Below are 20,862 nucleotides of genomic sequence, written 5' to 3' on the forward strand. Positions count from 1 at the left end.
GAATCATATACCTTGCAATTGAAAACTTGCTATATGGCCTATATAAGAGCCTCAGTTTCAGCCGAAGCCGCTCATAATAGTTCTAGACAGCGACAACAGCAGTCGTCCTTCCTTAGCAGCAGCACTAGCTCTGTGGTTGGTCACCACGTCTCAGGAGCAGCGCGGTTTTTCTCAGCGTGTGTCGCCAGACTGCCATTATTCCCCCTGTTTTGGGGCAGCATGAAATTGCATTGAATTGAATTTACGACAACACAAGCAAGCGTTCTGTGTTGGATCCTAGCAATTTAAATCTGTCGCGCCCGTCTAATTCACTGAATGTGAAATAGCTTCCACAGTGCATGTTGTCCGTGTATCTTAATTCCCCCATTGTTAGGGCAGCTCAAAGGCTGCGATCAGCAACCGATTTTGAACCGCAAAATGCCTTTTTGAAGACAAATAAACAAGTAATTGAAGGTTAATAAATTTCTGGTATCAACACAAGCAGACATTCTGTGCGGGATGCAATCAAATTCTGTTGCAGTTGTATAATTTTAACTTTATTGAGGTAACCCCCCACTGTAAGGGCAGCGCAAAGGCTGTGATCAGCATAAGCGATTTTGAATAACAAACTGCCCTATTAGAACACCCTCACAAAAGCAGTTAGTTCGACTATGCAGAGCTAATGTGAAGTCGATTCAATCAATCAGCATGAACAAAATTTCGTCGTCTCCCAGCTGCTAAGTTGCAACATGATGCAAAACGCAGCAGCGAGCAAACGAAATCGCTTGATGTTACAAGCCGCAATACGGTTAGGGGTTAAATAAAGTATTCTACTTCAACCTTGCGGTCGTGGCTTTGCACACAACCCTCCTGTGATTTTTTTATGCTCTCTTTCAGATGACAGTTCTCACAGGTGACAAAAAATTCTTACAGCTAACAAAAAATAAATCGAAAACATCGCACTAATACAAACGCACCTGGAGAACTCTATGAAGTGTGATTATCCTATTTTTAACAAAACAATAATTACACCATGTACTTGCAACCAAATTTACACCGTGCAACTGTCAAAAAAATCAATGATGATCAATTCCCAGCCCTGACAACTCAGTTGATATTGGTTTGGTTTTTACTTGCGAAAGTGAAGGAGGGAAATATTTTTGCTTTTGTTTTCACACATAAATTGACAATTGTATATGAGAATTCGTGTAGGTGCGAACAGCCTTGAAAATTTCTTTTACTTGTGTCAGGGCCAATAACTTTATTTTTTCAACGACGTTAGAGATCTTTGAAATATCAAAAAATGTAGGGTAAAGATGTATACTCAACCTTGGTTTCATAGTCAATTTGGCGACAAATTTCCTCGAAGCTGTCTTGTGAAGTTTTTCCACAGTCGAAACAAAATTTCATATGTGTTTGGTTTCTGTATTTTCAATAGATTATAGACTTTGAAATTCACAATAAACAGAAAAAAGATAAAAATTAAACATTTATACCTATGAGGCTAGCGTCAGTGGAATGTTCCGGTTCGTTGATTCACGTTCATATCTCTTGTAGAGTAGTTCTATAAGTTTTCAGTTTTAGCCTTCGGCTTACGATTCCATTTAGTAGACAGATAAGAAACGACAGAAATGCACAGAAACGTTGCACGGACCCGTAGCATGATTTTGCCCTGCAAACAATACACGCCACACCAAAAACGCAACAATACACCACCAAGCTCCATAAAATCAGTGTCGTGACTAAAACTACTTTTTCTCTGGCTTCAAATAACCCAAGTTCATGCGCAGCTGCTCAAGGAATACGAATGTGAGAATAGTGTGTGGTCCCAGCCGAACAAAAGCTGGCACGTAACCCTTAAAGAATCCCAGCGGTCCCAGCCGAGCCGTGTATTTGACGATCTCCCAAACGTTTGCAAACTCGCCCGGTTTGGCGTTCATAGCGCGCGTCTTTAGAACATCTAACGGTTGCGTCATGGTAGTTGCAATGGCACCAGCTGTCAGCGACGATAGGAAGTGGGTGGTTAGGTTGTCACCGAAGTAGCCGGAGTTAAGTAAAAGATCCTTAACCTGTAAATTACGAAATGATGGGCAAACTATGCTCAAGAGTTAAAAAACACATCCTGATATACCAGATCGTAGAAAGACAGTTGCCCAATAGTCATAAATACGGCACGGGATGTCGCAGTTGAGGCCCCGGAGAATAAACGCGTAAATCCTTCTTCCCGGAAGACACGGAACAGACCGTCAATGGCATGTTTGTAACTAAAATGCAAAACATGAAAGTTTTCCGTTTATGTTGGCTAGATAGAGTTATGCGGGAGGGATTTGAATGAATGATGAATGAACGCTACGTAAATTTTACTTACTTTCTCCTTTGATCCACTGGCAGTTTAATATCATTTTGCATGCGCACGTTTACCATATCCGCAGGGGTTCCTACGAAACCACCCGCAGCACCAGCTGCCCCAGCCAGTACAGCCTTCCCAAGGAACCCTACGGAAGCAAAATCATGAAAAATAAAACCAGTATTCACGGTATCAACCTTTGCCTCACCTGAATCGTTGCCCATGGCCTGCTTACCAACTTCATAGATGCCAAATCTAGTAGTGGAATAGGTCAGCTGGCGCAGTAGCGACGCTGACAGGCCATTATACAGAGCCAGAACGCCTTGCGTTCGAATTACCTTTCCGGTCAGTTGCAGAAGCGATATCTTACCTTCCTGCTGAGTTTGCAGTGTGACTTTCAGTAAATCTAACGGATGGGTACAGCAAGCAGCTCCGGCACTAGCCAGCCCACCGAAGTACCAATAGGATACCCGCTTCTTTTTATCATCAGCCATTCTGGAGCAAGCTTGTGCTGGAAGGGACAACTAACCCGGCCTGACCTGGTGCTTAGTTCGAGGAAACCCTGCAAGCGATAGATCACTCATTGTCAATTCTGTTACATTATCTGCCATCTCATCCGTTTTCAAGGTCAGAACACATCGCATGTGAGTGACGCAACAGCTGTAAACGTAGTGCCGTGTCGGCATTGGGTAAGTTAAATTTGTCACCACCAGACACTCCTCTTTTGATGCAAAACATAACTACCTACTGTCAACGCGGATTGCGTAGATGCTTCTCTTTTCACTTGCCGATTTTGTATTTATTTTTAGATAAAGGAACATATTCAAATATAAAGATAAAGAAGACGAAAAGGTTACTGTACCGCTAGTCGTGCACCGTCCGTGTAGGCTAGTTGGGAACCGAACGAATGTAAAGCATGACGTAAGCTTAGAAACTGACAGCACGCTGCTGTGCGGCACAAAACACTTTAACTTTAACAGCGCTCAAACGGGAAAACCGGAGAGGAAAACCTAGTGACCATTTGACGCACTTCTCTCGTGTAAGTTAATATTATCGGCTTGGAATGATGGTATCTATGACTCGTAACAAATTTAAGAAATAATTTTCTCTTTATACAAAGGCTTGTAATCCATTAGGTAGCCCTCTAGTTGTGATTGTTTCAAACTGATAAATGCTAACTTGTGCTTTCGCCGTTCACGAAATCACCATTCTGAAAGCTTAATCTCGAATCAAGTAATTTATGTATTTGCAATTTTTATGAAGAAAATGTTACGATACAATGCGATGAAACTAAATTTATAGTAGAGGTTTAACTTTTTGCCTTCCTACTATTTTTAATTTTTATTCAGAGTAAATAAATAAAGGAAAATCGCTAGTGCTGCATTATATATTCACATGTGTGAATGGTTTTTGATACTAATGATGTCCGCACCTTATATAATTATCATTGATAAAGGCCGGCAACAACCTCGTGGTGAAAAGCACTGCAGTGCTGTCAATCTCAGCTGTTTTATGTTTTTGTTTGTAGTTAACAAGTCTGCCTCTTTCAGGTGATAATAAAATTGTTTTTCCGACTCGAAACGTTTATTCTGCAAATTGATCACTGATTCCGCTGAAGGTAGTTTATCTTTCCTGTTAGACTGACTGAGCGATTCCAGCTAAGGTAAGTTTTTCTGCCTCTGTTGCTATGCTCTTAACTCGTTTCATATGTCACATCAGATCAATCGAAAATTTTCTTAACCCTGGAAAAAGTTGGTGCGTTCACCAATATTGCTCATTTTTGTTCCTAACAGTGCATCGTTTTGCTTTTAATCTATTAAAAAATATTAAAATTTAAATTTTAGTGATGATCACTAAAATTTAAATTTTAATGATCGATGTGTTTTGACACCGTAATTATTATTCATCAAAAACTCAAAAGTTTTAAGTCAATTTTACGCATGATTATATTTTTACGCATATCAAAATACGATTATGGGGCCTATTACAAAGGACGAGGCAAGCGGTGAGTTACTCGTCTGACCAATTTTGGTGTTACAGATGGCCGATCGGATGGATTTAAGACGAGTAGCTCGTCTGCGAAACTGCTCGACTCGTTAGTGACACAGCTGTCATCAGCCAGAATTCACTCGCGTTCTGTAATACAACACTTCACTCGTCTCATCAGTGACTGGAGGCGAGGCGAGTTGCTCGACTCGTCTTCTGTAATAGAGCCCCATTTTTCCAGGGTTAAGCAAATAGATTTTGCGCAGACGATTGTACATGTTACAATGTGGTTTGAAATTATCACTCCGTTTTCCAATACATTTGTATTTAATTTTTATTCCTAGCGTGTTATTTCATTATGGGATTGATTTACCCATCTCAATGTACGGCTACATTATTACGGACGGTTAGAGAAGGAAAGGGGGAAATGTTACAGTCATTTTTACCATAGGCCTAGTTAACCTTTGCATCTCTAAGGATTATAGCGGAAGTAAGCGGTTCGAGGTATTCAGCAAACAGTTTTGTAATAAAATTCTGCACAACTTTGCAGTAGAAACTATTCGTCTAGCAAGTCACGTTCAAAAGTTAGGTGTGGCGCCCTCTATATCGTGAAAATTGAAGCAGGTTGCATTGAAGCATATAAAGAACAACAGTAAACGAAACAACTTTCTAGAAGATACTGATAACTTTGGACTTCAAAATTTCTTATTTCCGTTCGTTTCTACATTTAGCCCCATTGTGGTGTCTTTTCGTTGGGCATAGAAACGGAAACGTATTGTACGCGCCGGTCTGTGTGCTATAAAGAGCGCACAGATGCATGTAAAAATCGGTGTAGTTTTGAAAACTACAAATCGGCCATATATTCAAAACTACAAATAACCCACTGAATTTTGTGTTTTTCTGTTAGTCAGAAACGTACTCTATCGGATGGCTTCATAGAAGCTTGGATTCGTTTGCGTCTTTTCGAGTTTCAACTCAAATAAAAAAGCCTTTAAAACACTTTTTTCCAGTTTTTACTCATGAATACTGTATATAATAACCAATATATCACTAGAAATTGTTCACCTTGATTTACCACGTCACTCTCAATTATATACAGTCATGTTTTAGGCCTTAGAGTTGAACATATGGATGAAAAACTGTTTTCAAAAAGCCTTCTTAGAAAACGTCTTGTAGCTCTGAAATCTCAATTTCTAGAGGTTTGAGGTATTCAGCAAACAGTTTCTTAATAAAATTTTACACAACTCTGCAGAAGAAACTATTCGTCTAGCAAGTCATGTTCAAAAGTTAGGTATGGCGCCCTCTATACGACGAAATCTGTAACTAATTCCATTAAAGCATATGAAGGACAGCAGTAAACGAAGCAACTTTCTAGAAGATATGGATAACATAGAACTTGGGAAAATAGTTTTGCCGTCCGTTTCTCGATTTAGACACACTGTGCGACGCCTCAAAAGACCACAGAGTAATAGCTCGTCAATTTCGTCGGTTCCTCTGTTTGTTTATGGGAAAACTTAACTGAAGTTTCTGGCACTTTCGAGGCTTCTAGAAGCATCAAAATCTACAAAGACGGTTGAAAAAATAAATCTCATTTTTTCCAGTTTGAGCTTTAGGGTATTTTTACGGGACTACGTCTTTGTTTTCTTTACTAGGATTCATTCTGTAAAATTTGAAATGAAACGGGCAAATGTTCCGTCAGGCTTCAAACGATAATAACAGCATAACTACAAGATGGATAGCAATAACCAATATGCAGTGGTGGGCACCGCTAACCGAAAATTTAGCGACGCTAATCGCTAAGTCGCTAACCGGAAAATTTAGCTCGATAATCGCTAAACGCTAAACCCACATTAGCGGAGCTCTCGCTAATCGCTAATCGCTAACTTTTTAATATGTAAATAGTCATATCGCTATATTTATTGCTCGTGTTTTGTAAGATTTGGACCACTTTGATCTGTTTTGGTTAAACATACGAAAACAATTACTTGCCAGAATAACAAAAGTTATTTAGCTTGCATTGAAAATAGATACTCTTAGGAATGTTTTCATAAAAATTCAATTATTATCTGAATCGAAAAAGTAGTACCAAAGTTGTCATAATTTCAAGCGCATTGCAATTTACCAAAGTTCTTGATGTGGCGAAAATTCAATCTAGACCTTGTGCTTGTTCTTCAAAATGCTCCTGTGGCTTGTACGATAACTGGAACTCCATTCTAGGGTAAAAAAACTGACAAAAGTAACTTTTGCAGTAAAGTATGTTCATTATTCGAAGCAATTTACGTACGCCATCAGCAATTCACAGTTTTTCTAAATATTTCTATTGTCGCTTCTCTACAAAATTTAGCGAATTAGCGATTAGCGTTTCGAAGGCCAAAATTTTAGCGACGCTAACAGTTTCGCTAACCAGCTCAAAAATTAGCGAAATCACTAAATCGCTAACTGAATTTTAGCGTCGCTAATTAGCGAATTAGCGGAATGGTGCCCACCACTGCCAATATGACGTTAGTTAGATAAAATGTTGGACAATTTTGTAATATGCTACACAGTACCAAAATATGAAATTTACAACTAATACAAATGAAAGCACATAACGATTTCTAGCACATAAAGTGAAAAACATATACATTTTCACACCGTTAATAATGTACAATACAGAATCGTTTTAAGCCATGTAAATTTGTACGTTAATTGATATAAACTTAAAGCTTCGAATATAAATATGCATGCAAATTCACAATATATTCATTTACTTTGCATGTGAATATAATGACACACGGAATATTACGTGGTTTCTAATGCTCCATTTATGTGCATTTAAAGTAATGTAAATTTTTTTTACTGTGTAGTTATCGTTATTATTTCGCGAACAATGAACCAATCACATACCAGCATTCCTAACACAGGCGAAGTGAATAAACACCAACCATTCCCTGTGACATTATCTGTATAATTATCAAACAAAACTGACAAAGTCTCCCTTTCCCAATAGGTCAATTTATGTTTGCTTCCATGAACTTGGACTGATTTGAAGTCTCCAAGGTAAAGGGGTTTCGAAAAGTTTGAAACAACTTTTTTTTTGAACAATTTCTAAACCTGCTGTTAGAGCGTAATAAAAACTGATGTCTTAAAAAAACATGCGGGTAATAGCAACAGTACCGAACAGTATATGTGGAGCCGAGTGCCGCAGATCTCTTTCTTCTATGATTGCAGCGGCACACTTCCATTCGTACAATTCAGTGATACACTTCTATTCGTACTGCAGCAGTACTTTTCGTATTGCAACGATACACTTCCATTCGAACATTTCTATTTGTGTGCAATCGAAGAAAAACTGCAATACTACTGCTAATGGTGATTAAAAGTTTATCTCATGAATATGGTTATCTTAAAAACCATAAATTGCTCAACAAGTATTGAACATTTTTGCATTTTTAAGCTAGGTTTTAAGTTATTTTTAGTTCATTTTACTTTCGATATTCACTAAATAATCGTAACTAATGACCAAAAAATAATCCAAAATTTCTAAGGGATGAGAAAATACATAAGATAATCAATCTTATATGAATTATGTGGATTTTATCAAAAGGTACTTAGGAAAATATCAAAAAAACAGGAGGGTTGTGTGCAAAGCCACGACCTCAAGGTTGAAGTAGAATACTTTTACAAGAAAGATAACCCGGCTGCTTGCGTATCAGTCATTTTTTCTAGTAAATAAACGTTGACTAATCAGATCAATCGAATTTTGCGGTTTAACAAGGATTGACCATTTTCAATAATATAGTAAGTTGCTTGCCATGGTTGGGGCTTGAAAATTTTTAAATTTTAGATGAAATTTTTTCGGATGTCGTGCTCATGACTGAAGGAAAAGATAATTCAGTACGTTTTGAGACACGAAACTAAAGTAAAATTTATAAGTTTTACAAATTTGAAAATGTAAATTAACATCCTGAAAAGGACAATTTGTTGTTCAATTTAGTATGGGATAAGATGCCGATTACATCTTTGCGTTGTCATGACAGTGCGAACAAAGTATTCGTTGTGATAAAGTAAACAGTGAAATGCTGATATAACACTCAAAACTAGACGGCTCACATGTTGTCAAAATGAGTCAACTTTTCATTGAATGCATTTACTAGTGCCCACTATCACACAGAGACTGCATTTCACTAAAGTGCCTCACTGCATCAGCCGCTATCGATGCTGAGCTATACATAGCCATGCCACAGTTGTGGCCGCTATACGCTGCCGTTGGTATCCGCTGTCCCTGCATCAGCTGGCCTAGCTGCTATAGTTGCTGGGATCCGCTGCAAATAGTGCGCTATCCATTGCTACGCCACAGCTGTGGCCGCTTTCCGCCATCGCTGGTATCCACTGCACTGCTAGTGCTGCTGCTAAGGGAGGACGACTGCTGTTGTCGCTGTCTAGAACTATTATGAGCGGCTTCGACTGAAACAGGCTCTTATTTAGGGATGAAAAACTTATCGATAGGAGTAAGAAATCATCGATAACTATCGATACCCATATCAGTCGATATTTCCCATCCTTACTCTTATTCTGACAAATAGCACATTTCAAATTGCAAGGTCTATGTTTCTGTCGACTGTGCTTGGAAAGCAAACATGTTAACGACCAATCAGATCAATCGAATTTTGCGCATCAACAAGGATTGACCATTTTCAATAATATAGTAAGTTGCTTGTCATGATTGGGACTTGTGCTGCTGCTAAGGGAGGACGTCTGCTGTTGTCGCTGTCTAGAACTATTATGAGCGGCTTCGGCTGAAACAGGCTCTTATATAGGCCAAATAGCATGTTTTAAATTGCAAGGTATATGATTCTGTCGACCGTGCTTGGGAAGCAATCATATAACGACCAATCAGAGGTCGAATTTTTCGTTTTAACAAGGCTTGACTATTTTCAATAGAACAATAGTGTGAATAATAAAATTACAATTATCTTCTTTTGGGAAGAATCTTAGAAGATTTGCCAATCTATTGCTGCAAGAACGAAGGAAATCCATCGAAAACTAACCGATTTATTAGCCTTTGAAATTGGACATATTTTTCACTTTTTCGGTTTTAGATTTTCATTTCACATCCCTATGTAGCCGAACTTCCTGAGAGAAGTATTCTACTTCAAAATGTTACAAATAACACATATGCTGACAATATATTTTTTTTAAGTATTTATGATAAATATTAGTAAGTAAAGAGTATGTGTGTCCAATCACAAATGGTGACTTCTCAACACTTTTAGAAAAATTGTAATTTTAATTGTCAGGATTCGTTTGCTTTTTCAATTAGGACTTATCGTTCGTAGGGATTTAAACCTACTTGTCAGAAAAGGCGAAGTAAACTTACAACTAACTTAATTGCTAACTTATTGGCTATAAAGAGAGCTTATCGTAGCAATTTTTGTCGAAAATTGTTAGTAATTTTATTTGACATAGCTCCTAATGGTTCAACACCAGTAAGTCTATGTAATTCGAGTGTACCAAACCAAGGTGGACGCTTCAAATTCATTTTCAGAATTTTTTGAAGTAGAATACTTCTCTCAGGAAGTTCGGCTACATAGGGATGTGAAATGAAAATCTAAAACCGAAAAAAGTGAAAAATATGTCCAATATCAAATGCTAATAAATCGGTTAGTATTCGATGGATTTCCTTCGTTCTTGCAGCAATAGATTGGAAAATCTTCTAAGATTCTTCCCGAAATAAGATAATTGTAATTTTATTATTCACACTATTGTACTATTGAAAATAGTCAAGCCTTGTCAAAACGAAAATTTCGAACCCTGATTGGTCGTTATATGCTTGCTTCCCAAGCACGGTCGACAGAATCATATACCTTGCAATTGAAAACATGCTATTTGGCCTATATAAGAGCCTGTTTCAGCCGGAGCCGCTCATAACAGTTCTGAACAGCGACGACAGCAGTCCTCCCTTAGCAGCAGCGGGAGCGAGCAGTGGGTACCAGCGATAGCGGAAAGCGGCCACAACTGTGGCATGGCTGTGAATAGGCGTAGCAGTTCCAGCGGATCTCACCATCGATAGCAGCAGGGCCAGCAGATGCAGTTACAGTGGATACCAATGGCGGCCACAACTGTGGCATGGCTACGGATAGTGTTGCAGTTGCTCAGCAGTTAGGCCAGCGTATAGCGGCCACAACTGTGGCATGGCTATGCATAGCGTAGCATCAGACAGCGACAACGGCAGTCGTCCTTCCTCAGCAGCAGCACTAGCCCTGTGGTTGATCACCACGTCTCAGGAGCAGCGCGGTTTTTCTCAGCGTGTGTCGCCAGACAGCCATTATTCACCCCGTGTTGGGGCAGCATGATGATTGTCATCAGGAAATCCAGTTTCGGAAATCGAAATGCCTTTTTGAAGGCAAATAAACAAGTCATTAAAAGTTAATAATTTTTGTCAACGCAAGCAAGCATTCTGTGTTGCATCCTAGCAATTTAAATTTGTCGCACCCGTCTAATTTACTGAGTGTGAAATAGCTTCCACAGTGCATGTTGTCCGTGTATCTTAATTCCCCCAATGTTAGGGCAGCTCAAAGGTTGTAATAAGCAACCGATTTTGAACAGCAAAATGCTTTTTTGAAGGCAAATAAAAAAATAATTGAAGGTTAATAATTTTCTGGCATCAACACAAGCAGACATTCTGTGCGGGATGCAATCAAATTCTGTTGTAGTTGGCCAATTTTGAAGTAGAATACTTCTCTCAGGAAGTTCGGCTACATAGGGATGTGAAATGAAAATCTAAAACCGAAAAAAGTGAAAAATGTGTCCAATTTCAAATGCTAATAAATCGGTTAGTAATTGATAGATTTCCTTCGTTCTTGCAGCAATAGATTGGAAAATCTTCTAAGATTCTTCTAAATTGAAGATACTTGTATTTTTATTATTCAAACTATTGTACTATTGAAAATAATTGGGCCTTGTCAAAACGGAAAACTAGACTTCTGATTGGTCGTTATAAGATTGCTTCCCAAGCACGGTCGACATAATTATATACCTTGCAGTTTAAAATATGCTATTTGGCCTATATAAGAGCCTGTTTCAGCCGAAGCCGCTCATAAAAGTTCTAGAAAGCGACAACAGTAGTCGTCCTCTCTTAGCAGCAGCACTAGCAGTGCAGTGGATACCAGCAAGATACCATAGCAATGGATAGCGCACCAGTTGCAGCGGATCTCAGCATCGATAGCAGCTAGGCCAGCTGATGCAGGGGCAGCGGATACCAATGGTAGCGTATAGCGGCCACAACTGTGGCATGGCTATGGATAGCGTAGTAGTTGCAGCGGGTATATCTGACCATGAAGCATTTATGCAATAGTTGAATGAAAGTTGCAATTGCAGCAATCGCCCTTTTTCAAGGCTACTAAATGTATTTGGAAGAGCATAATGAATGGTTATTATTAAACTGCAACTGAGGTTTGATGCTGCTGCAAATGCACAGCAGTATGATGTTTATTACGATTTGTTGATACTGTGCTTAACAATCGGTATATACGAAACAAATCCGATTTAGAAATGACTGACACGCAAGCAGCTGGGTTATCTTTCTTGTAAAAGTATTCTACTTCAACCTTGCGGTCGTGGCTTTGCACACAACCCTCCTGTGATTTTTTCTGAATCCTTTGGAGCGTTTTCTTCCTTGTTGAACAGCAACTTGACCAGATCGGTACAGCATAAAGCATTACTGGTCTAAAAATTTGTTTGTAAATCAAAAGTTTGTTCTTTAAACAAAGTTTAGAATTCCTGTTGATGAGAGGATATAATCATCTCGTATATTTGATGCACTTGGCTTGTATACTCTCAATATGCTCTTTGAAAATAAGTTTTTTATCGTAAATTAATCCCAAGTACTTAACCTTGCCAGACCAACTTAAAATAACCCCATTCATCTTGACAACGTGATTATTGTTTGGCTTGAGGAAAGAAGCCCTAGGCTTATGCGGGAAAATTATCATTTGAGTTTTAGAAGCATTGGGAGAGATTTTCCACTTTTGCAAGTAGGAAGGAAATCTGACAATATTAAAATTGGTTTAGGAAGGAACTATGCGTAATATTTGTTCTTGTTTTTCATTCCTGCTTTCTCGACATTTAAGAAGTATTTGGTTAAAGAAATCTTTCACTGTCTCGAACTTTACTGTGTATCTTCTAATACATATCGCAAATGATAACATAAATCATTATTTCAAAATTGAGAAGTTTTGGGAACAAAATGTAACATTAACATTTTCTCATTTTCTTTAAATCATTTTCTCTAAATCTTGAATTCGACATTCGAATACAAGAGAATATTCAACAGCGTTCTTGCCAGAAATCACAGAATAATATAATGAAATTGGATAAAGTAAACTCGTTATTCCTAATACCATTCACATTAATGTTTTATGAAATCCAAAAAAATCATTTGTGCAAAACAGTCCTGGTTTTTAAAAATTAGGCAAAAAACGAAGCGGGGTTTTACCTATATTTTTCATCCTCCTTCAAATGAATAAGTTTGTTGGTTTGATAACCGACAACGGGATTTTCGTTTGTACACACTTAATTTATCTCGGCAAATTTCCCAACAGCTGATTGAGTTCGGCGAAGTTTTTAACGAATGTCAGCAATATATTTCGACGAACATTCAGCAAATATATCGATTTACCGTAAACCAGCAAGTATTGACGTTTCGTTTGCCGAAGTTCTTGAAAATTCTACCGAAAACTTGTAGAACATTTCGCTGAATTTATCAGCTGTTGAGTTCTCGACAATAAAATCTAAGTGTGTACAATCTCAGACGTTCGGTGGGTGTTGGAACCAAAATTATCTAAAATCTAATTTATCAAGAAAGCTACCAATTTTGATTGTAAAATGTTGCCTTTCAACGAACATGAGGTCCCTCTAATGCCATATCTAGGACTTGGTGAGCTTGAGAGAAAACTAGCCGAGAAAGTCATTTTGACCGACGCACTAATTCACAATTGTATAATGCAGAATAATTGATAGAATTATTCCGGTACTGAATGCCTTGACACAAGGTGCCCGCTGTTGCATAAGATCTTATCCCAAAATCAAAACACTTGAATGCAATAAACAAACGCATTTCACCAAGCACGTCGCACTTTTGCAAAAAAATACGCTTATCTAGCACACAACTTTCAGAGTAGAGTTCACAGCAGCGTCAAAATATACAGGAAACTTAAATTGGTCCCAAAAACTTCACGCGTATGCTCACCTCAAACACTATCCTTAGCTTAGATTAGCGGGATTCACGGTTAACTCGAACAGGTCTCGTTTCTAGTCTAACACTAACCGACTCCGGGTGGCGATCAGAGAATCGTGAGTGCGCGATTATCAGCGGTTGGTGAGTTTGTGCGCGTCGTCGTACCTACAGTTTGGATGGTAGTTGTCAGCAAAGATAACAGCATATTACGCTTGCCGGTACGCTTGCGAGTCTAGGGCCGAAACGGACGCGATTCGCTGATTAGACAGACGAGCATTGTAAAGGCCAAACTCATAGGGTATCCAAACATTGTGATCAGAGAAACATACACTCAACAAGCAAGAGCATTATTGGGAACTAATAATTGTTTGAATATAACAGATATTTTACTCGGTCTAAATTTTTAATCTCTGTTGTTAACTTCGTAATGTTTTGCTTACATTTTAACATCGGAATGGTAATTTAATATAATTTAGCAGCAGTAGTATTAGAAGGACTATAATTTGCTGATTGCCTAGCGATGGTCACCCTAGTAAAGTGTTTCCTCTTTTCTCCCGCATAGACATTAGGGGTCTTCACATCGAGCTCGTATACGAATACCGAGCCGTAAACTGTGTATCTTCCATTACTCGTCAATGGAGGTGAGTATTTTTACGGCTGGGTATTTGTTTACGAGCTCGACATGAATCCCCCTATTGATTTAGTCCATTTGCAGATAATTCTCTCATTGACGCAACATAACGTGGACGAGGATGAAAAACTTTTCAAATTCACAATGAAATTTGTGGAACTGTAGTGAATACGAAAAGTTTTCCATCATTAAATGTTTAGGAGATGTTTGCCAGAAATGGCTTGTCTTATCCTTTTCAGTGCCTTACTCAGGCTCGAAACTCATCTCACCTCCTTCGCGCCAAAATATTTGTCCAATAATTTATCACTTCTAATTACCATTAAACGATTCATGTTCAACTTTTTTGTTTTCACAGTGACTATTGGTAGAGATGGCTCAAGCGCTTCTGGCAGCATGTGGTCTAGACGGACAAAACCTTCCTCCGGGCCTCACTCTTGTTCGGCAACATTCGGCAGTCGACGGTAGCTTCCTGATAGCAGCTGTTCTGGGGAATCGTCTCAAAGTGTCCCGCGACGAACGAGTTCTACTGATTGCAGCTCACCACAACTATAGCCACTACAGCAGTGCCTGCCTAAAGTTAGCTTACAACCTGGGACCGGCTCGAGATTCTGGACAGTTGCATTTTTTTGATGTTAGTGCGGAGGTCGCTCGACTTTATCCCGTATGTCCTGATTTAAGAACTATTCGGAGGTGTATCACGGCATTTTTGGAACAATCACCGGGAGCGACAGTACTAATAGATGATCTCACTTTTCTTCTCAGCTATGGTCATACCGAGTCAGAATTGATTAACTTGGTAGAAGACTTAGTTTTATTGCCAAACAAACACTCAATCGTAATAAAATTGAATACGGCCGAACTGTTCGATTGGCTTTGTGACAATTTGGTTGATATGGCTGAGATCGAGATACGGCTAGAGCAACTTACTTCCGGCAATTTCCGAGAAGTCGATGGACGATTTAGCGTGAGTCGAATTAACCGGCGGGAGAATTCACTAATTAACATGAGGACGATGGACAAACCGTTACTGTATAAGGTAAATGATAGAAGCATCAAAGTTTTCGTACCTGGAGAAGTGGGCATCAAGCATGTGTGAGCGTCGGGAGAAATACACAATAAATTAAAATTAAAATTTACTCTATAAGTTTCTTAATGAGTTGATTAATCATAGTAGGGGTACTGCAGAAAAGACGAACAGGGAGGGCGAGATGAACTGTTGCTCATTTCTTTATGAAACGATTGATATTTAAACAAATAATCCATGCTAGTCATATGCCAACAGAAGTTTGATGGTTTCGAGATATGAGTATTGAAACAGCAGCTCACTTTACTTTTACAGCGACAGACCGATTATCGATCCAATGCCGAATTCAGAATACGCCGTCCTGGGCTACTATCCTCCATACTCCCTTGACACGCAGGCATCCTCGTCGACAGCACACATCCAACGAGTACGGGGTCTACCTCGAATTCGACGGCCTATGTCGGGATTTCTGCTGAATATAGTCTTCGCTGGTCGTTCTTTCGCCATTCAGCTACATGCCCAGCCCACTGCAACCTGCCGTGTTTTATTCGCTTGACACTCCATGGTTCATGCGGCTGCACCAAATACATTTTCTAGTTGCCGCCAAAAATTGAACGCAAAACCCATGCTTCATGGCCGTAGAGGGCCACGGGAAGGATTAGTGTTTTGTAGAGTGCTAGGTTAGTACGGATTTGCAGACTACGGGACCTCAGCTAGTTACGTAATCCGTAGAAGGCCCTGTTTGCAGCTGCTATCCGCAATTTCATCTCACGGCTAACCTTATTTTTTTTTCTTCATCTATGGCTAACCTTATTGTCACATGTCACTAACGTAACCATGTAAATAAATTCGTCGACCACTTTAAAAGTTTCCCCCACTAACACCACCTCAGCACCAGCATCCGTCGGACTACCACGCTCTCTACCAGCCAGCATGTATTTCGTTTAGGCAGAGTTAATGATGAGCCCTAACCACGCAGCTTTCCTTCTGAACGGTCCGAAGGCCTCTGCATTACAGTTGATACTAATGATGTCAGTATCGTCCGCAAAACCTAGAAGCAAGTGAGACTTCGTAACGATGGTGCCGCCAGCCGTATAGCACCCTCCAATGCGATGTTGAACAATAAGTTTGACGTATCCCTACTTCAAACCATCTAACGTCACGAAGGAGTTCGATATATCACCGGCTATCCTGACGCATGATGTAGAGCCTTCAAGGGTGGCACGTATCAGTCTAATTAGTTTTGTTGGGAAACCATGGTCGAGCATAATTTGACAAACATATTTCTCTTAACTGTATCTAAAGTGTATGAACAGATGGTAAGTCTGCAAGTTGAATTCTCTAAATTTATCGAGGTTCTGTCGCAGGGTGAACATTTGGTTCGTAGTGGAACGTCTCCCTCGAAAACCACCTTGGTATTCGCCAACAAAGGTCTCCTGCAACGGTCTCAGTCTACGAAACAGAATACGGGATGGAATTTTGTATCCGGTATTGAGAAGGGTTATGCCCCGTTAATTTTTAGTCCAGGCGGTGGCCTTTCTTGTAGATCGGACATATGAGACCCTCCAACCAGTCCGGGGGTCACCCAGTCAACAATTTGGTCCGTATATTTCAGTTGTTGTTGAGATATAAGCACCCTTGTACAATCTGATAAAGTTGTATATAACGTTCTATATGAGCTTATAAGTACCAAAGTGGAGGCAATATACGTACCAAATTGGTTTGCGCAGTTTAGGGTATACAACTTTCTATTTCATATTTTACAATTCTATAAAAATTACCTTTTGCATAAAATCTGAGTAATGAACAACTCTGTTTGCTACTTAGTACAATTTTCTATTGCCATAATTTGAGCATACATACAATTCCGTTTCACCGGTATTATGATTCTACTACGATGCTCTACGAACTGAAACGCAGCAGTGTGTAACCTGTACTGCGAATAAATTTTGCATTACATACAACCTACATTTTCTAAATAATAAAAAACATAAAATTGTGTAGCAAAAATTTCATTTATAATTTCTTTTTAATGACAAGTCGCGTGTCATTCAACATAGTACAGTCTCTGGTATGTATTGTATTAATTGTTGCGGTTTGGATGCGGCATTTTTCTTCATTATATTTTACAAGGCCGTGTTCAGCCTCGAACCCCCAATGTTCCGATCACTGCTCCTATTCTCTATCCTCAGAGTCATTTTACGATGCTGCGTGTCAACGAATTTTATCTAGTACTGTTGAACGCCCTAAATCGTATGAGCATGTAAATCGTATATAATGTCACTTATTGTCTTCAATGTTGACCCAAATCTATTTATAGATTCTGGTGCAATATGTAACTCAATATCGCCTCATATACGAATAAAAAATAACATGCGATATGCATTGACCTCCTTTTCAACTGTTAAGCGATTCAAGCAATTGCAATCAATAAACATTAAAAAATGTATTAAATGTATGTGCCATTTTTTTTTGGCGAATTTTCATTTAGTCAAAACTGCGTTCGTGTTTAATACCCAATTCCTTATACCTTTCCGAAACAAGATTTTAAAAACCAGAGTTGCTGAAAGGAACATTTTAGTTTGGATTTAATTTGACATTATCATTCTTTACTACTCAACGATTTCGTGTTTCATAATAGACAATTTTAACTGTCACGAAAAAGTAAATTGTATAAAATTCATTATGCAATCTTCTTACAACTGCTATAGAAGTTTTCAAGGAATATAAATGTCAACGTGGATCACACAAATTAGAAACTCTACAATTTTGCACCGCAATTGAGCTTAGCATTGTAAACAACTCTACCGCGATGAAACCTGATTTTTTTTTGTGCATTTATACGAGGAACAATATGCAGTCATATATCGCGGACTGTACGACCCATATATGATGAAAAATAACTTGAACTGATCATAACATGAACTTTATACAATTTCAATTGAAACTGGATGTTTATACGATTTTGAATTGCCATTTATATACGATTACTGGTTATCTGGGAATTCTTCATCGGACCACACTCTCAGCATGATCCAGTGTAAAGCACGATACAGCTGTTTGCTCCCGACTTTGAAGAGTTCGGCTGGAATGCCGTCCTTACCAGCTACCTCGCAGTTCTTCAGCTCTTTCACTGCTTGCTTCTCCTCGTTCATGGAAGGTGGGTCCACAGCTTTGCCATCATCCTCAATCACCATCCTGCTCCTTTCGACTACGCTGTTTTCTTCACCATTCAACAGCACACTAAAGTGTTCGTTCCAACGCCTGGCCACCTCCGTTGTATCATGTGTCACATGACACGTTTCGGATCCTGATTCCATTAATCTTCTTGTAGAAGCTCCTCGCATCGTGCCTGGAGAAGCCTTCTGCCTCCGCATTCAGGTTACCTCGAGCTTGATCCTCGATTCACTCATTAACCTTCTGCAGAGACTCTGTAGCCACTTTTCCTGTAGATAGCCGCTGGATGTTCAACTGTACCCTCCTTGTCGTCCTGGATTTTAACACGTTGGACAACCAGACGCGAATCTTGGATACCACGAAATAATGATCCGAGTCAACGTTTGGTCCTCTAAACGACCTCACGTCTGTAACGTCTGGAAGTTACCCAAACCTACCAGAAAGTATCAAGCCGCGGTGTCGCCTTCACTGTATGTGAACAGGCCAGAATTAGAAAAAAGGTAGTTTTCATTCCTTACCAATAGACATCTTAGACACTCGAGGCAACTGTCTGTTGCATATAGTATCCTGAACATGAGCTTTTTTCCCAGAATGAGAGAATTCGCGACATACAACTCTCACAGCACTAGACTGAAATAGTAATTGCACGCAGTTATGCTTTATTAGAGCTTTTAGCGTAGAATTCAGTTGGATGATTTTAATAAAGGTAATCTTGCTCTAGCAAGTATTCCGTGAAGTCGCTTGACCCCGCGTACGGGACTTTGTGGTTTCTTTCACAGTAAGATATCACAAGCTCCGGCAGGAGTCATAGGCAGGCCCCTGCATACGTAAGAGTCGTTTCCACTCCACTAGGTCCATGGCTGCAGATCGCCAAGTCTAGTCTACGTAGGATGGGCAGTTTGTCTTACGCCTGGTCTATCGAACATTTCCCGTCTCGTCCCTGACGGATTGGTTTCAAGAACCACCTTAACGGTGTGGTAGATAGATGCAGTTCGTGGTTCATTCGCCTTCTCTACGTTCCGTTCTCCATCTGCAGTCCACCAAAGATGGTATGCAATACCTACCGCTCGGAGACCGCAAGGGCGCGTTGATCCTTCATGAACATAGCCCATGTCTCATGGCTGTAGCGGACCATCGTCGTACAGATGGTCAACTTGATACGGTGGCGAATTCTACTTTATTGGAGCGTCCACCGGAGACCAAAGTATGCCCGATTTCCTGCCATAATGCAAAACAGTTGTACCGACTTTTGGAATCCTTGTTCTTCTAATTACACCTTCCAGAGCAATATCAAACGGTAGGCATGAGACACCATCACTCTAAACCTCTTCAAGTTTCTAAGGGGCTCGAGAGATCGGATACTCGAACCACACACATCACTCGATCCATCGTCGCTTTGACTAGTCGCATTAATTTGTCCAGAAATTCGTAGTCGTGCATAATCTACCATAGCTGTTCTCGAGATTACTTTTGAATCCCGCCTCGCCATCTTTTGATCATCTCACACTCGTCCGTAAGGAGGTTGCCGTCCGTTTCGAAAGCTGTTCATCTTCTGGCAGAACTTCCGAGTGTTGTTAGCTTGGTACAGCTCTCCCATCGCTACGCGTTTTCAGTCCTCTTGTTGATGCTTCTTCATTCGGAGAACTAAGTTCTGGCTGTTCCGTGATCGTCGGTATCGTTCCATGTTCGCTCCCGGCGTCCCGCAGTTGCTAAATATTTGGTAGCGGCGTTGGGCTTCGGCATGATTATGCACCGTCGAGAGATTTTAGTGCATGTATACAGCTACTAAGAAGTGGTCCGAATATATTCGTGCTACGGTAGGTGCGAATGTTGGAGAAGAATCTATCGTCGATTAGAACGTGGTCAATTTGATTCTTTGTCTGTTGGTCGGGTGATCTACAGGTAGTTTTGTGAATATTTTTGCGGGGAAGAAGGTACCGTTATCATTAGAAAGGCGTACAGGCTATCTGGCCAGATCATCGGTTAAAGTCTCACGCTGACTTCAGAACGTTGATCCGCCGCTCCTAACTTAGAGATCGGACGCAGTAGCGTTATTTCTTGCTTCGGAAGGTTGGAGACCTCGCATTTGTTTTTACACCCAGCTTGTGAATTTTTCTTCATCAAACCCAGCTTGTAATAGTAAAACCACATGTAATAGTAAAATATGGTGAAAATTACTCGGCATTAGTCTGATATATTGCGACATTTTATAACACCGGTTTGACAGTGGTAACTAGTGGAAAAAAGTTGAAAACCCGCGGGTGGCAAAACAGAAAATATTCTAAATTCGCCGTGATTTCGAGGCAACTTTTTTCAGAAAATTATGAAAAGTGATTTTTGTGTTGTGTAAACAAAAAACAACAGTTTCATTCAATTCAATATACGGAAATTTAGTTGTACGGTTCATGATTTCTTTGCATAAGGTACTGACTAAAATATATAATGTGTCAAATTGTCTTACACACTTAATTCATCTCGATAAACTTCCCAACAGCTGATCG

The 20,862-nt window shown here is 39.6% G+C and overlaps 2 protein-coding genes across 6 annotated transcripts; one reads left to right on the plus strand and one right to left on the minus strand.

Annotated features, from left to right (window-relative positions):
• Nucleotides 1-1,383: 1,383 nt before the first annotated feature.
• LOC129733966 (mitochondrial dicarboxylate carrier) lies at nt 1,384-13,681 on the minus strand. 5 transcript variants are annotated; one of them, XM_055695618.1, is made up of 5 exons: nt 13,542-13,681; nt 2,535-2,888; nt 2,348-2,474; nt 2,111-2,243; nt 1,384-2,048 (listed from the first exon to the last, which is right to left on the minus strand). In XM_055695618.1, exons 2-5 carry the CDS (start codon nt 2,818-2,820, stop codon nt 1,728-1,730), a joined length of 867 nt encoding a protein of 288 aa, XP_055551593.1. In that variant the 5' UTR covers nt 2,821-2,888; nt 13,542-13,681; the 3' UTR covers nt 1,384-1,727. The 5 variants fall into 5 exon arrangements, with proteins under 5 accessions (XP_055551593.1, XP_055551592.1, XP_055551591.1 ...); XM_055695617.1 differs by lacking the exon at nt 13,542-13,681 and adding an exon at nt 3,189-3,368; XM_055695616.1 differs by lacking the exon at nt 13,542-13,681 and adding an exon at nt 3,071-3,230.
• On the plus strand, nt 3,811-15,296 carry LOC129733967 (elongator complex protein 6). Its single transcript, XM_055695621.1, has 2 exons — nt 3,811-3,989; nt 14,516-15,296. The coding sequence occupies exon 2, from the start codon at nt 14,531-14,533 to the stop codon at nt 15,254-15,256; it is 726 nt and encodes a 241-aa protein (XP_055551596.1). The 5' UTR covers nt 3,811-3,989; nt 14,516-14,530; the 3' UTR covers nt 15,257-15,296.
• The last annotated feature ends 5,566 nt before the right edge of the window (nt 15,297-20,862 follow it).

Source organism: Wyeomyia smithii, chromosome 1 (genome assembly GCF_029784165.1).
Source record: "Wyeomyia smithii strain HCP4-BCI-WySm-NY-G18 chromosome 1, ASM2978416v1, whole genome shotgun sequence".
NCBI classification, from domain to species: Eukaryota; Metazoa; Arthropoda; class Insecta; order Diptera; family Culicidae; genus Wyeomyia; species Wyeomyia smithii.

Excerpts from the sequence above, each read along its gene's own strand:
- LOC129733966 (XM_055695618.1), bottom strand. The coding sequence starts at position 2,820 with ATGGCTGATGATAAAAAGAAGCGGGTATCCTATTGGTACTTCGGTGGG. Across the intron at positions 2,475-2,534 it reads GGCCATGGGCAACGATTCAG|GGTTCCTTGGGAAGGCTGTA; the intron begins GTGAGGCAAAGG and ends TTGCTTCCGTAG. Across the intron at positions 2,244-2,347 it reads CCAGTGGATCAAAGGAGAAA|TTACAAACATGCCATTGACG; the intron begins GTAAGTAAAATT and ends TTTGCATTTTAG.
- LOC129733967 (XM_055695621.1), top strand. The coding sequence starts at position 14,531 with ATGGCTCAAGCGCTTCTGGCAGCATGTGGTCTAGACGGACAAAACCTT.